The sequence below is a fragment of the Macrotis lagotis genome, chromosome X (genome assembly GCF_037893015.1).
Source record: "Macrotis lagotis isolate mMagLag1 chromosome X, bilby.v1.9.chrom.fasta, whole genome shotgun sequence".
NCBI classification, from domain to species: domain Eukaryota; kingdom Metazoa; phylum Chordata; class Mammalia; order Peramelemorphia; family Peramelidae; genus Macrotis; species Macrotis lagotis.
The window spans coordinates 104968622-104986590 of NC_133666.1; the positions used below are offsets into that span (position 1 = coordinate 104968622).

General features: G+C 35.6%; 1 protein-coding gene across 4 annotated transcripts in view; it reads right to left on the reverse strand.

Annotated features, from left to right (window-relative positions):
• The window catches only part of LOC141500978 (serine palmitoyltransferase 1), a 524715-nt gene that overhangs the window by 459369 nt on the left and 47377 nt on the right, over window positions 1–17969 (reverse strand). For 3 of the 4 annotated variants that reach the window (XR_012472099.1, XM_074204602.1, XM_074204601.1), the window contains exons 8-9: window positions 17245–17334; window positions 16534–16641 (exon numbers count right to left, since the gene is read on the reverse strand). Coding sequence is in view for 2 of the 4 variants with exons in the window: in XM_074204602.1 (XP_074060703.1) it covers window positions 16534–16641; window positions 17245–17334 (198 nt within the window). In the remaining 2 variants the exon portion in view is untranslated. Of the gene's footprint in view, window positions 1–16525; window positions 16642–17244; window positions 17335–17969 lie in introns of all 4 variants that reach the window. The other variant, XR_012472100.1, reaches the window with a different exon arrangement.

A 17969-nucleotide genomic window follows, 5' to 3' on the forward strand; every position in this document is an offset into this window, starting at 1 on the left:
ATATTACTGTCAGTTTTCTTCCCAAGATTCCTTTCAGGAAATGATCAGTGAATTTTTACTATTTCTACTTTCCCCTCTTGTTCCAAGAATTCAGGATAGAAAAATTTTCTTTCTTTCTTATAATGTTGTATCGAGTCTTTTTTCAATTGTAACTTTCAGGTACCCCTGATTATCCTTATGCTTTCTTTTCTTTCTTTCTTTTTTTGCAAGGCAGTGGGATTAGGTGACTTGCCCAAGATCACATAGGGAATTATTAAGTGTCTGAGGTGGATTTGAACTCAGGTCCTCCTGACTTCATGGCCGGTGCTCTATCCAATGTGCCACCTAGCTGCCCTACATTTTCTCTTCTTGATCTGTTGTCCAGGTCAGTTGTTTTTCTTAAGAGGTATTTCATATTCTCTTCTATTTTTTTCATTTTGTTTAATTGTTTCTTGGTCTAATTTCACTGACTTTCCCTTGTCCAATTCCAATTTTCAAGAACTCAATTTTTTCCTGATTTTGGATCTCTTTTTCTAGTTAACTTTCTTTTTTTTATTGTTTCCTTAACAATTTCCTGTCCCAATCTCACTTCCCTCCCCCCCCATCTCCCACAGAAGGCAGTCTGATAGTCTTTACATTATTTCCATGCTAAATAGTGATCAGTTTAATGTGTTGAGAGAGAAATCATATCCTTAAGGAAAAATTAAAATATGATAGCAAAATTACATAATAAGATGTCTTTTTTAAAAAATTAAAGGTCATAGTCTTTGGATTTTGTTTAAACTCCACAATTCTTTCTTTGGATGTATATGGTATTCTCCATTGCAGATACCCTAAAATTGTTCCTGATTGTTGCACTGATAAAGTGAGCAAGTCCATTAAGATTGATGAACCCCACATTGCTGTTAGGGCGTACAATGTTCTTTTGGTTCTGATCATCTTGCTCGGCATCAGTTCATGCAACTCTTTCCAGGCTTCTCTAAATTCCCATCTCTCCTGGGGATGGGTTTCTAATAGAACAATAGTGTTTCATAACATACATATACCACAATTTGTTCAGCCATTTCCCAAATGATGGACATTCACTCAATTTCCAATCCTTTATCATAATCTCTTCAGGGTATAGACCCAGTAGTGGTATTGCTAGATGAAAGGGTATGCACGTTTTTGTGGCCCTTTGGACATAGTTCCAAATTTCTCAGGTTGGATGAGTTCACAGCTCCACCAACAACACATTAGTGTCCCAGATTTCCCACATCACCTTCAACATTGATCACTGTCCTTTCTGGTCATATTGGCCAATCTGAGAGATGTGAGGTGGTACCTCAGAGATGCTTTAATCTGCATTTCTCTAATCAGTAATGATTTAGAGCAATTTTTCATATGATTATGGATTGCTTTGATTTCTTCATCTGTAAATTGCCTCTGCATAACCTTTTACCATTTGTCAATTAGGGAATGGTTTTATACACACACACACACACACACACACACACACATAAATTTGACTCGGTTCTGTATATATTTTAGAAATGAGTCCTTTGTTAGAAATACTGGTTATAAAAATCGTTTCTCAATTTACTCCTTTTCTTTTGATCTTGGTTAGTGTTTTTGTTTGTGGAAAAGCTTTTTAATTTAATATAATCAAAATTATCTAGTTTGCTTTTAATGATGTTCTCCATCTCTTCCTTGGTCACAAACTATTTCCCTTTCTGTAGATCTGACAGGTAAACTATTCCTTGATCTCCTAGTTTGCTTACAATTTTGTCTTTTATGTCTAAATCCTGAACCCATTTTGATCTTAACTTGGTATAGGATGTGAGGTGTTGGTCTAATCTAAGTTTCTGCCACACTTAACTTTCTTTACACACACAAACACACACACACACAAACACACACACAAAGTAGTCTGGGAGAGTTTCCTCAATCTCTCTTAATTGACTTTTTTTCTTTTTTTTTTTTAAGTTTTTGCAAGGCAATGGGGTTAAGTGGCTTGTCCAAGGCCACACAGCTAGGTAATTATTAAGTGTCTGAGGCTGGATTTGAACTCAGGTACTCCTGACTCCAGGGTCGGTGCTCTATCCACTGTGCCACCTAGCCGCCCCTTAATTGACTTTTAAAGTCTTTTCTGAGTTCTATTCTTTTTGACATTACTCTTTGGAGTAGAAGAGGCTGTTTCTGCTTCACCATCTTCCTCTGAAGACTAAACCCTGGTCTTCTTTATTCCACAGTAACTATCTATGTTTAGATTCCTTTTTCTTTGTCTGTTTATTTTAATTTTTATTAGCAGCTTCTTGTTATATTCATCTCTGGTTCTGGGGTGTGGGGGATGGTGTCTCTGGCCTCAGAAATGTTTTTCAGGGCCCAATTATACCAATAAACCCTCAGACCTGTGCTAGAAATTCTCTTATTCCCTGAAATCCCTCCAATGGCTATAATCTTCAATTCTTCCCTCTAGCCTGAAACAAAGGCCAAGCTCTAAGTGTCTACAACCAATGAAGTCCCTGGGCACCAATTCTTCTGCACTCACTGGGCATGTATTGCTTCCTTCTTGCCAAGGACTGCATTGGCAGCACAGCTGGTCCTTGAATTCCTTATTAGGAGAGGTATTCCCTCTTCTCTCTCTCTCAGAAGCCTGAATGTGAGGTGAGAACTCCTGCGTGTAGGGCAGAGGATACCTTACAATCCAGCTGGTCCCAGGGCTTGCCTCTTGCTGTTTCAGGGAGGAGTTTACACTTTACTCCAGCGTTACTTCCATATCTTCCTTCTGATCTCTGGTTGTCCCAGGAGGAGCGCAGTTCTGCCTCAACTTATGTTTATTTTTGCTACTATTCATTCACCCTCAGGGTCTTTTATAACTTGTTTGTGAAGGTATTCTGGAGAGCTTGGAATTTTTTGACCTATTCCACCATCTTCTTGGTCAGTTCTATTTTTTAAAAAAAGTATTTATCTATCTATTCATTTATTTCATTTATTTAAGGCAATGGGGTTAAGTGATTTGCCCAAGGTCACACAGCTACTAATTATTAAGTGTCTGAGGCCACATTTGAACGCAGGTCCTCCTCACTCTAGGGCTGGTGCTCTATCCACTGCACCATCAAGCTTCCACTCTACTTGATTTTTAAAATCCTTTTTGATCTCTTCCAAGATGCCTTTTGAACTTGAGACACATTCATATTCCCCTCTGAGGCTTCACAATGGGATATTTCCAGTATCCTCCTTTGAGAAGAAGTTTTTAATTTTCTTTATCCTTATAAGATGTCTATAGTTAGGGTTTCCTCTTGCTTCTTACTCATGCTTTGCCTAGTTCATGGTTTTTAAAATTGAGCTCTGTTCAGGGGTCACAGGGGAGCATGGACCCAAGCTTCTCAGGAGGTGAGAGAACTAAAAACTCTCTGTCTGCAGTTCAGGCTTGAGGTTGTTAGTGGCTTCCCCCTTAGCTGGGGTTCTGGGGCTTTCAATACGTCTTCTATGCTAGACCTGGAGACTTTCAGTTGGCCTGCTGACCAGGGACTTAAGGGGCTTTGGTTGGTGATCTGCATTGGGTCTGAGAGCCTGCTGCTGCCTTTATCACCCCTGCCTGTGCTGGGTCATACTTGCCCTACCCCAAAGTGGGACAGACATTTCCTGAAGTCCTTCCAAGATGCTCCCCCTCTCTGTTTTTTGTAGGTTCTGTTGCTCCAGAATCTTTTTAGAGACTTAATTAACATTGTTTCCAAGGGAAATTGAGGAGAGCTTCCAGGTTATTCTCTGCCCACCAAAATTTCTATTCTGTTTACATGATAATGTCATCCTTTAGAAGTGGAGGAACCAACAAAGTAAAATGCCATTAAGTATTTGATACTGAAGCATAAAAATAAATAAGCTGTTGAAATAGAAAAATCTGGAACCTTAGAAAGAAATATCATACAATCTTACTGTTTATAAAAATCAGAAAAAGTTAGACATTATGACACACAATTTAAATTTTAGCAAAGATTTCAAAGACAAAAGAAAAAGAATAGGAAGAAACTAAAAAATAAAAAACCCCAATCATTTTTAAAAGAAACTCTTTATATACTATGTATTGAGGATACAACATACAAAAGTAAAACGTCTATGGTCTCAAAAGGAGTTCACATTATACTGGGAGAATAGTTCACCTATATAAACATAGTATAATAACTATGATCTGATCACATGAAATGAGTTTTTGATACCTTACATTTCAACTCCCTTAATTGTCCCTTCCCATGATAAGAGCTGGAGGATTAAGAGCTAGAATGGTTTACTTTTGGCCTCTTTTTCTCATCTTTCTCTTACCCAGTTTTAATCACTGAAGGGGCATTGCCTCTGTCAAACTTGAGACCTTTTAAAGACATTAGTTTAAAAAACCAATGTCACTTATTCATCCCTAGTTATCTATTTATATCTAGTTACTGACCCTATATGGTTCTGGAGAAGAAAGTGAAGCTGGTGACTTAGTACAACCCTCCAGCATTTAAATTCAATTCACAAGCATTGTTAAAGTCACCTCCCTGAGGATGAAGCAGAGACAAAAAGTGACTGAATGAAGGGGGATAGTGAATACAGGTAAAATCATGAGTTAACAAAGTGGGGAAAAGTGTCTTGAACAGGCAGTATTTTGCCTGAGTCTTGTGGGGAACTGAGGAGTCTGAGAGGTATAGAAGCAAGGAGGGAGGGAAACAGGAGACTATGCATTGGTGCAAAAGCAGAGGGGGGAATATGTATATGGAATAGCAGTTAGGGAAATTACAAGAAGTGGAGAAATGTGTAAATTATGTGGGAAGACAACAGCGGATATATCATAAATGGTTTAAATACCAAATGTCAATGTGAAAAGTCTAGGAGGAACCCACCTCTCCTATAAATGCTACAACAAAGTTCTAAAAATGAACTTGAAGAAATACTGATAAAGAAAATCAAGGAGAAACAATTATGAGCTTCTTTATCCAATTCAGGATTATGTAAGTTTACCAGAAACCTGTGGACATGGTGAGTAGAAACAGCCAGGAAAGGCAGAGGCACAGTATTGGGAAGACCAGCCAAAAGAGAATTCAGGAGACCTGAATAAAAAAATCATAGCAGAAAACAGAGAAACTCAATGCATTGGGGGCCTACATCACAGTATGACAAGCTGCGCTCACTCAAGTAGCACTATACATGAGACAGAGTCAACACAGCAACTAGGTAGAGACCTGTCATCCAGTGGAGACCTGTCAGGGCCACACACAGGAAAAGATGCCCCCAGTTGAGGATAGCCCTAAGACCAGGAGAGCCCTGAGTCATATATAAATAGACTGAGCAAGAAGCCAAAGATTATTAGAGCATAGTCTTAAACACTTCAAATAAAACAGTAGAGATAGAGCACTCAGACCACAAAAGAGACGTGACCAACCAGGGACTAACTATGTTAGGCTAAAGCAAAAAAAAAACCAAACCAAAAAAAAGCATAAATAAATACAGAAAGGGGCAGCTAAGTAGTACAGTGGATAGAGCACCAGTCCTGGAGTCAGGAGTACCTGAGTTTGAATCTGGCCTCAGATACTTAATAATTACCTAGCTGTGTGGCCTTGGGCAAGCCACTTAACCCCATTGCCTTGCAAAAAGCCTAAAAAAAAACAAACAATAAATAAATAAATACAGAAAAGGTGAATAACTTCACAAATCAGGCAGTCTCAAGAGAAAAGAATGGTTTGGTGACAAGCACTAGTTAAATAGCTGGAGGACATGAAATAAAGGATTAAAAACGAAATTCAAAATGAAATAAAAGTTCTAGAAGAAAAATGAGAAAGGCAATAAATAGAATGAGGCATATTTTATATATGTATCTACCACAAAAAATGAATGGGGCATATGAAATAAAAAGTAAAATAATGAAAGAACAAGAAATATTAGAAGTCAAAACAATGAGAAAAAATCAGCACATTAAAAAAATTAATCTGTCCAGCCATTCTGGAGAAAGGTAGAACAGTGGAACTACACTCAAAGGGTTATAAAAACTATGCACTGGGGCAGTTAGATGGCATAGTGGATAGACTACTGGCCCTAGAGTCAGGAGGACGTGAGTTCAAATCCAGCCTCAGACACTTAATAATTGCCTGTGTGACCTTGGGCAAGTCACTTAACCCCATTGCATTAAATAAAATAAAAAATCAAAACAAAACTACACATACCCTTTGAATTGGCAATATTCCTACTAGGGCTGTATTCCAATGATCAATGACAAAAGCAACAAAAAAAGAAAAGGGAAATAAATAAATAGTTTTAAAAAAGGGCCAGCTAGGTGGCGTAGTGGATAAAGCATCAGCCTTGGAGTCAGGAGTACCTGGGTTCAAATCTGGTCTCAGACACTTAATAATTACCTAGCTGGGTGGCCTTGGGCAAGCCACTTAACCTCATTTGCCTTGCAAAAACCTAAAAAAAAAAAAACAAAGCAAAATGATCTATTTATAGTACCTCTTTTTATAATGGCATTTGAAACTGGGGGGGGGGTACTCATTAATTGGGAAATGACTGAATAACTTCTGGCATAACTGTGGAATGTGTGTTGTCATTTTTCATTCGTGTCCAACAACCTTGAGATCCTATTTGAGACTTTACATGGTAAATAGTGCTTTGCCATTTCTTGCTCAAAGTCATTATACAGATGGCAAAGGTGAGGCAAATAGAGTTAAGAGGCTTGTGGAGAGCAATACAAATAGCAAGTGTCTAGATGAGTCTTCCTGACTCCAGGCCTGGTACTCTATTTACATCACCTTATGATGAAATACTATTGTACTATAAGAAATGGAAAGTCTTATATATGAATTAATGCAAAGTGAAGTAAAAAGCCAGGAAAGCAATATACAAAGTGATAACAAAATTGTAAAAATGATCAAGTGTGATAGCCTTATCTACTCTGAGCCATTATAATTCAAAAGGACTTATGATAAAAAGTGCTATGACTTCTAGAAAGAGAATTAGTAAACTCAGAGTGCAAGTGGAAGCATACTGTATTTCATTTTCTTTATTTTTCTTAATTTTTTCAACATGGCTAAAATAGAAATCTGTTTGGCATGAGTTCACATATGTAATGGGTATTATAGTTTGCATTCTTAATGGTTGGGAGAAGAGATGAAGGGAGGGAAAGAATATGGAATTCAAAAAAATGTTAAAAATAAATAAGAAAAATTTCAAAAATTTAGTATTTTTTACATTAGTCCCGCATTTTCCCACCCCCCTCACTGAGCAAACAAATTAAAAGACAAAACAAATAAAAGCCAAATAGTTCTAACAGTTCAAAACTAATTCCTGTAAAGCCAAAATATGTCAAAAAATATGTCTCTTTTTTGCATTTTACATCTACTCTCTGTCAGGAAATATTTCATTTTCTTCATTTGAACTACTTACCAGTACTGATCAATTTTAAGTGTCTCAAAGTTGTTTTTCTCTACAATGTTACCAATATATAAACTATTCCATTTGTTCTGCTCATTTCACAGTATTTGTTCACAAAGTTCTTTCCAGTTCCCTCTGAAATTGTACTTTTTGATTATTTCTCATATTGCATTAGTCAAATGTCACAATTTGTTTATTAACTATTGCGTTACCAATTTCTGACAATCATGAATAGATATGCAATCAATATTATTATACAAAAAGGTCCTTTTCCTTTTCATTGTTTGGGTATAGGCCAGATATTCTATGTTAGGGTCAAAGATAAAGATTTAATAACTTTTGGAGGATAGCTGAAACTTGCTTTCCAGAATGGCTAGATCAAATCACAGTGCTACCAATAATGTACCAGTATACCTATTTTTCTCACTGGCAGACCAACATTTTTCATTTTCCATTTTTGTCATTTTTGCATATCAGATAGATGTAAGGAAGGATGGGCCACATAGTTCTTTTAATTTACATTTTTAATTTAATGATGATTTATTACATTTTTCATGTGGCATTGCTAGCTTGGATTTTATGCCTTAAAAATTGCCTATCTGTATGCCCTGATCATTTATCTAATGGAAAACAACAGTCTTAAAAATTTGAATCAGATTCTGATGTATCTTAGAATTGAGACATTTATCACAAAAACTTGTGGCAAAGAGTTTTTCTGCAGTTATCTATTTACTTTCTAATTTATACTACAGTAGGTTTGTGCAAAACTTAAAATTTTATATTAATCAAAATTATCCATTTAATTTTGCAGGCTCCTTTCTATTGCTAGTAATGATATCTCCCCTTATCTATCTAAAAAACCAAGTCAGTGTCCTTCATGCTCCTCTAAATTATTTATGAGATGATTGTAAATATATAGCTCAATGTGTCCAATTTAAAGCTTATTTTGTATATTGTTATCACTTGGAGTATGGCAAATCTAATTTCTACAAGTTTTTGTCTGCAAGCGAGTTCTCCAATAAGGTCTTCTACTAGTCAGCAGTTCCCACCCTAGTGGAACCTAAGCATTCTGCACCATAATCCCAAAAACATCATTATCCTCCAAGATCACATCTGCCCTGGTACTGATATCCTCTGCCCTGGGGCCTCTCTGAATGGAGTAGAGAGCTCTTCCCAGAAATGGATATCCATCAATTGGGGAATATCTGAACAAGCTGTAGCAAATGATTGTAAGGGAATGCTATTGTATTGTGAGAAATTATAAAGCAGATAGTTTCAGAAAAACCTGGGAAGATTTCAATGAACTTATGCAAAGTGAAATGAATAGAACTAGAACTCTGTACACTCTTGTAATGTATCAAAAAAAAAGCAACGGAAACCTGGTAAACTCAAAGTGCAAATCGAAGTATAGTTTCTTTTAACATTTACCCCAGCAATAAGACTAATGAGGAAATACATTTTGTACAACTTCATATGTAGAATGTGTATTGTACTTCTTGCATCTGAATGGGTAGGGGAGCAGTTAGAAGGAGAGAATTTAGAGATGAAAATAAAAATTAAAAAATTGTATGCAGCAAGGATCTCTGAGAAAGTGGGAGAGGGAGAGCCATGAAAGCATTGAAAAGGAAGAAAAGGTTTGGAAGAACTGCCATGCAGAGTGGAATAGTGAGCTGGCTGATAAGGTAGATTGTCCTAGCAACAAAGGGGGCCCACTTGAAGTTGTATAATATAAATTTATAGTGTGTCCAGTCAGATATATGATTTTCTCTATTTTGTTTAACATCACATTTATAGGAGTGAAGGCATCGAATAATGGGAAAAATTCAAAGCTGAAACTTGCCTAGACATAACTGGCAATATGGTAAGAGGGCTAGAGATTCAGGAAAAGAAAAGTGTAGGGCTGAAGTGGTTCACTAAGTGTTCAAAATGGAAAAAGTAGAGGACATGACCTGGGAATTACCAGGGAAATCAGAATCCAGAATGCTGGAATGAAACATCATTATTTTCCTCTATTTGAGCTGTTCTCATTCCAATAAATATATTTTTATATTTCTATTGTTGTGGTTCAAAGCTTCAATAAAGCCTGATTCTTTGATATCACGGACCATGTTTTCTGAAAGAGTTTATTTGGTCTTTTAGTTTTTTAAATTTTTTTTTAAAATTGCCAATAATACTTTCATTTATATTATTCCCCCAGGATCAAATATAAAATTGATTTGTTTTTAAAATCCTTCATAATTTAATCCATTCATATTTTTTTTTTTGTTTTTGCAAGGCAAATGGGGTTAAGTGGCTTGCCCAAGGCCACACAGCTAGGTAATTATTAAGTGTCTGAGACCAGATTTGACCCCGGGTACTCCTGAATTCCAGGGCCAGTGCTTTATCCACTGCGCCACGTAGCCACCCCCATTCATACTTTCTAATACTCTTCAACATTTTTTCCCTTCCACTTACTGTGACCCAGTGACACTAGCCTCCTTGTTGGTCTTTACTCAAGATATTTCAAATTTCATATCTCTGCATTTTCACTGGCTGCTCCACATTCTTTTGTAGTCTGCTGGTTTCTCTGATTTCCTTCTGGTCTCACCTATATTTTTTTTTTTTAGTTCAACATTTTAAAAGAAGCCTTTTCCAGTCTTCCTTAATTCAAGTGCCTTTTCTCTGAGATCATATCCATTTTATCATAAATGTTATATGATATGTACCACAGTACAAAATTTTTATGTAATATAAACACAGTTTTTAAATGTTGTCTTCCCACTTAGAGTGCTCTCCTTGAGGGCAGAGACTGTTTTTTTCTTTCTTTGTATCTATTGCTTTTGAGTCTGGTATGTAGCAAACCCTACTAAAAGCTTGCTGACTTTCCCTGGGTATGATGCAAAGTCACTTAAGAGATGTTTCATTTGAATCCTTTGTTGATAATGCTAACATTTAAAGTTTTAAAGTGTGCGATCTTGTTTGGGAGCATTTTTGTTTCTATTTGCAAATTGCCAATAACAGATTATTTTTCCCATCTTAGTCAATTTGGACCTCATTGATTTAGGGATAGTGCTTACTCCAACACCAACTTTTCTGGTGTGAGTTGATATAAAGACGGAAGGAAATCGGGTTCTTTATGTACCCTGCCACAAAACAACAAATGGAAAAACCAACATTAATTATAAAGAACTCACACAAGAAAATCACCCACATAGACATGCACACACACACACACACACATGCTTTTCATTAGCAAAAACAACATACTATTACAATGTTTAAAATATTAGAGAACATAGGAATTGTTTAAAACTCAGGACCAAAGCTGGAAAAAAGAAAAAAATCACTCAAAGTATTGAGATATAGCCACAGAACAATAAACAAATGATTCAAAAAAATTAATCAATGAATGGTGATAATAAGAAAATTTTAAAAATTAAAAGGTAGAAGGTGGAAACAAGGGGCGGAGTGAAGACAGGGACTCACCCCAACTCTCTACCAAAGCACACTAAATAACTTTAAATAATGACTCTAACCAGAGTGGTAGAACCCACAAAAAGACCAAGTGACACAATTTTCCAGCCCAAAACAAGTTAGAAGATCCAGGGGAAGGGTCTGCTGTACCAGGGTGAGAGAGAGGAGTGTTGGAGTGTGGCTGTGTTGGAGCAAACTGGCCCAAATAATCGAAGAAGAGACAACGATGGAGACTTCGAGACCTCTCACCCCAGAGACTGCCATGGACAGCTTGGAAGATCAGGAGGAAAAGTCTGTCACACCAGGTGGGAGGTGGAGCCTAGGCTGGCACAGGCCTTAGCAGGGCAGACCAGGTGCCAGTACACCAGGAGCAGGGCTCAAGAGTCACTGAATCAGCAGAGGCAGCTGTTTCTGGAGCTTTCAGTCCACTGATGGTAAGGGGGTCAGAAGGAGATTACAGGGTTCTATTTGCATCACTGAGGCCGCACTCTGTTACTTTGCCTATACTCAGATCTGGGTAACAGTCTTGGGGCCCAGTCCCACGAAAAGGAGTGGAAGCACAATAGAGTTTACAGCCTCAGTGGAGCAAGAATCCTCCTCACAGTTGTAGAATAGAAAGGAGTACTTATGGTCACCCACAGACTAGAGCACAGGCTAAGGAGAATGGTACAAATCTCTCCTTAATCATAAAACCTCGGAAGAATTGAAAACTTGCAGATCCCTAGAAGCATCTTTGAAAAGTGCTACAATAAAACCTGAAAAGCTTGGGACAGTGCACACTACACCCTGGAGGCAGAGCCCCAGCATAAACAATGAATTAAAATCAAATTACAGACTCGGGAAATGAGCAAACAACAGAAGAAAAAGATCTAAAAATAGTTGCTATGGTCATCAGCAAGATCAAAATACAAACTCAAAAGTAGAAAACAAAGTCAAAACTTCTCCATCCAAAGCCTCCAAGAAAAACATGAATTGTTCTCAGGCCACGGAAGAGCTCAAAAAGGACTCTGAAGAACAAGTAAGGGAGGTAGAGAAAAAAATTGGGAAGAGCAATAAATAAGAGTGACTCAGGGAAATCATGAAAATCGAGCTAGCAACTTTGTGAAGGAGACAAAAAACACTGAAGAAAATATTTTAAAAAACAATTCGGGGTAGCTATGTGGCGCAGTGGATAAAGCACCAGCCCTGGAGTCAGGAGTACCCAGGCTCAGACACTTAATAATTACCTAGCTGTGTGGCCTTGGGCAAGCCACTTAACCCCATTTACCTTGCAAAAAAAAACCTAAAAAAAACCAATTCAATTATCATGGCATCACAATCAGGATAACACAAAATTTAGCAGCTTTTATCTTAAGGGATTGCAAAGCTTGAAATCTGATATTCTGGAAGGCAAATGAGCTTGGATTACAACCAAGAATCAACTACCCAATAAATTGAACATACTCTTTTGGGAGAAAGGATGGACATTCAATGAACCAAGGAGCTTTTCAAATTTTCCTGACAAAAAGACCAGAGTTGAAAGAAAAACCTGATCTTCAAATATGAGCCTCAAGTGAAGCATAAAAAAGGACTTAATGATGTTGAATTGCTTATATATTCCTGCATGGGAAGATAATCCTGATAACATGAACTTTTTTATTTATTAGGACAGTTAAGAAGACATTGAATATGAAGGGATAATATATTTAAAAGTTAGCATTAAGGAGTGAGAGAGGAATGTACTACGAAAAAGGAAAAGGGAGAAGGAGAATGGAGTAAGTTACTTCACATAAAAGAAGTAAGAAAAACATTTGCAGTGGAGAGGGAGAGAGGGGCGGCTGGGGGGGTAGTGAGTGAGCCTTACTTTCCTCGAAATTTACTCAGAAAGGAAATAACATACACTCAACTGGGGATAGAAATCTGTCTTACACTAGAGAAAATAGGAGAGAAAGAGGAAAGGAAAAGGGGGGAAGGGAAGATTCTGGGAGAGGGTAGTCAGATGCAAAACATTTCTGAGGATGAAAGGAGACAGAGACTAGAATAAATAGGGATGGGGGAATAGGATGGAGGGGAATAATTAGCAATAGTAACTGTAGGGAAAAAAATAATGAAACATTTCTCTGATAAAGACTTCATTTCTCAAACATAGAAAACTGAGTCAAATTTATAAAAATAAGAGCCACTACCAATCGATAATGATCAAAGGATGAACAGTTTTCAGATGGAAGTTTTCAATACTATCCATGCCAGATTAAAAAATATGTCCTAACTCACTACTGATTGTAAAAGTGTAAATTAGAACAATTCTGAGGTACTACCTCATACCTACTGAATTGGCTAATAGGACAGAAAAAGAAAATGACAAATGTTATAAGGGATGTAGAAAATGAGATTAATGCACTGTTGGAGAATCTATGAAATGATTTACAATTCTGTAGAGCGATTGGGAACTATGCCAAAGGTCTATAAACCCATGCCTACCCTTTGACCTGCTATCAGTTCTATATTCCAAAAAAATAAAAATAAAAATAAAAAACAGGAAAGAAAAGTACCTATATGTATAAGGGTATTTATAGGAGCTCTTTTCTGCTGGCAAAGAAGTAGAAATTGAGGGGATGTCCATCAGTTGGGGAATGGCTGAACAAATTGTGGTATGTGATTATGAAGGAATATCATTCTCCCATAAGAAATGATGAACAGGGTACTCTCAGTAAAACCTGGAAACACTAACATGAGCAGATGCAATGGGAAATGAAATAAATTAAGTAACAGCAATATTGCAGGATGATCAGTTGTGAATGACTCTCCTTTTCTCAGCAATGCTGTGAGCTAAGACAGTTTTGAAGGACTTATGATAAAGAATGCTATCCATCTCTAAAGACAGAACCTGGTGTTTTTTGAATAAAGATCTAAAGATACTTATTTTTTAAACTTCATTTTTCTTGAGGTTTCTCTGTGTTTTGGAGGAGGGAGGCGACTGTGTTTACTTTTACAAGATTACTATTATGGTCTATATATAGCATGACTATCTTTATAACCAATATCAAATAACTTGCTTTCTCAATGAGGAGGAGTGGGGGGGGGCGATAGAAGGTGAGAGAATTCAGAATTCAAAGTTTAAAAAATGAACATTAAAATTTGTTTTTACATATAATTTGGAAAAAATAAAATAAAGTGGAAAAAATTAAAAGGCAAAATAAGATCTTGCAGAATTAAAAGAAAAATGATACTACAAAATCAAGACTTAGGTGTGTTAAAACAAATGCTGAAATAAAAATAAAAATAATCAATATAAAGAATATGTTAGAAAAACCTCATAAAAATCAACAAAAGTAAGCAACAAGACTTATCAAAATGGAAATGAATGTACACAAAGTATTGCACAGTTAGAAACAGGACCTCAACAAAATCTATGACTCATCCAAATATTAGTAAATACATACTCAATTATCAAACCAACCTCACAATGCAATGATTTTATGATTACTGACATCCTACATAATGTTGCAAAATATAAGAATTGGAACCCTTTGGTTTAAGAAATCATTAAATATTTTTTTCTCAAAAGTGAAAACAACCAACAAAATACAAACAGAAAGAATCCACATAATGCCTATTAGAGGACAAAATTTAAAATACTACTTAACAACACGATTCAATTCAAACTGAACAAACAAAAAAGGAAAACTATGACAAACTGCCAGAAGAAAGGCAGGAATAATTTATAAAAGGACAATATTTAGGATCATAGCAGTTTTGAAAGAGGATGAAAGAATGTAGAAAGTAGAAGAAATATTTTAAAAATTAAGAAGGATGGATTATAACCTCAGAATTAGTCTTAAAGATAAAGAAAACTGTGACTATGACAATAAGAGATATTTGAGAATCAGACTTTGAAAAATGTTCTGTGATATCCATGCAAAGCAAGTCCGCGAATTTAAAATAGCCTCCAGAGAAAATAATTAATTACTTAACAGAAAAATAGTTGCTAATAAAAGGATAACAAACAGCACAGAAAGGTGTTTCTGAAAAGGGTGGGAGGAAGTGGGGCACACAAGGAAGAATGGGAAAGGGTCTAGGTAAAGTTCCTATATTTTAAAAAAGGCAATTTCAAGTTAAAATAACTTAAAATGAACATTAATAAAAACAAGAATTTTGTTTAGAGTAGCTCGATTAAATAAAGATTAATAAATAAGAATCTATTTCCTTTTGATAGGAAGACAGAAGAAAAATTTAATATAACACTAAATATAAATACACTGAACTCTAAAATAAAAAAGCATATCAATAAATAGAAAATAAAGATATATTATTTTCTAAAAGCACATTTAGTTCAGAAAGCTCAAAGGACAACATATTTAGAGTTGGAAGGAGTTAAAGGATTTGTAAAGATATATAATCCATCTACTAATCCAACATTTCATTTTACAAATGAGGAAATTGAGCCGTGGAGCCCAGGTACAATTAAGTACAGAGTCAAGATTCCAACATAAGTCCTCTAATTCCAGATCCAGGTTTGATATGAACACACTATTTAAAATTTACTATTTACTACCAAATCACAAAAAGTAGCAATGGCATTATGTTGGACTAAAATGAACTTAATTATCTCCAAATAGAGTAGGGAGCTGTTCTTGAAAAGTGACACTTCCAAACAAAGGATGGAAGCCAGAAGACACAATATATCAATGGAGAACAAAAATCGGTGTTAAGTCTCTCTTGTCCCTTGTTCCAAAAGTGAATGAACATGCCAATTCATTCAAGGCCCCAATTCATTTAAGACTCAATTTATATAGAGGTTTTTAGACAGAGAGCTAACCTTACACTAATAGAAAACTGCCTAGTCACTGATAAGGCAAAGCACTGGAGGTAATCCAGACTACTAAAATCAGGGTGTTCTATAAACTTCCTAATAATGAACTGAGGAGTAGGAACCCAGGAAACTTAATGCTTAACTAATAAGGGAAGGAGACAATGCTCAGTTTCCAGGTCAATTAATTCTTAACATACCTGCTCTCTGCTGGCTAAAGTTGTACAACTCAAACCTATTTCCACCAGCTTCCATTGGCATGGAAGAGAATACATCTATTTCATTTTCATTGTGAAAAATATGAAAATCAATATATTTAAATTCTTTAGATTCTTAAGAATCATAAGTTCATCATTTTAAATTCAAGAAGTACCATTAGATAGTACAGTGATTAAATAGAATGCTAACTTCCTAGTCTAGAAGGCATTTACTAGTTGAATGAAACTAGGCTAATTACTTAACTTCTATCCACCTCAGCTTCCTCACTTATAAAATGGAGATAGTAATAGTTCTTTCTTCATAGGATTATTCTGTCCAATTAGGTAACATATACAAAGCATTTAGAAAAACATTAAATGCTGTAAAAGTGCTAGGTATATTACTATTACTGGGGGGGGTGACTTTGAGTAAGTCACTTTTCGGTGACTTCTCATATATGAGAAAGTCACTTTTCGGTGACTTTCTCATATATGAGAATGGGTAAAGAAAACATAAATGATAACCTATTCTGCTGTTGAGATGAGACATTTAAATGTCTCAAACCGAAATGAGGCAGTATTCCAGAAATTGATAGCTAAAAAGTCATAAAAATGTTTTACTTTATAGCAATACCACAAAGAATAAAGCTTTGTAGTTTTAAAAATCTCTTTAAGATTACTTAATTAGAATGCCATCCTCTAAAAGAAATTTTATATCCCAACTTACAGACTTACATTGATCCCAAAATGTTCAGTGACTCCTCGGCCATGTTCTCCTAGAACTCCAAATGAAAGGCTTTCCTCCAAAAATATTCTTGCTTTGTACTTATATTTTAACTTGACCTAAAAATATGTGAATGAATCATAAGTTAAAATTACTTTCTTTTTGGAAATACACCTAAAATATTTTGGAAAATAAGAGAACTAACCTAAAGGAAAAATATTTTAGATATTGTTAAAGTGCTATTGAATTCTATGACAGCCTTTTTGATGAGTTTTGAAAACATCACAGACCAATTTCATTGTTTAACACAAAAATATGAGGAAGTAAATCAATTAGATTATATTACTATAACTGATTTCTACCTTAACATATCTATTACTTCTTAAATACTTTATGGAATAATTATTTCAAGATCTCTATCATTATCTCAAAGAAAAATATTCATAGAATCAATCAATAATCAAAAACTATAGAGGGATTCCTTTAATTAGCATATTATACTTTTCATCTGTTGGAAGCTAAACTTCTTAATCCTTACAAACTCTTGGTCACAGTTAATTTTTATCCACATAGACAGGAAAATTAGTATATGTTTAGAAGATACACACTGATGCACATAAGCTTGGGGATTGTGAATTTCATGTATTACAAATGGTCCTAAGACCAAAGTATCACAAACTCAAAGTCTTCGTGGCATAATAGGAAAAAAAGGAACTGCTTACCAATTCTGGAAGTGGACAAATAGATCCAGTGTTCATATATAATCCTTCTACTACAATAAACCTTCGAGTTACACGTGCCTTACGAGGATTCTTCAAAATAAACAAACAAAAAAACCTTTAAGGGATGCCCATCAATTGGGGAATGGCTGAACAAATTGTAGTATACAAATGTGATAAAATACTATTGTTCTATAAGAAATTATGAGGGATGGGACTTCAGAATAGCCCAGAAAGACTTTATATGAACTGATACTTGAATGAAGTGAGCAGAACTGAAGAAATATTATATTCACTAACTGCAACATTGGTGATGTATGCCATAATGGACTTGTTTAATGGACATGTTTGCTTCAGCAATACAATAATCAAAAAGAATTCTAAAAGACTTGTAAAGGAAAATACCATCCATATCCAGAGAAGAAACTGAGGAGCTTAAATGCAGACCAAAGCTTACGATCTTCAATTTTTAAAAGTTGACTTACATATTTTTTCCTATTTGATCTGATACTTATTTCACAACATGATTAATATAGCACTATGTTTAGCATGCTTATGCATGTATGGCCTATATTAGATTGCTTTCTGTCAGGGGGAGGAGGGAGGGAAAGGAATGTGAAGTTCACAGTCTTGCAAAGAGTGATTGTTGAAAACTACCATTGCATGCAGTTGGAAAATAAACAAAATTTAAAAAACTAACAAGATGGAGCAGTGGATAGAGTACCAAC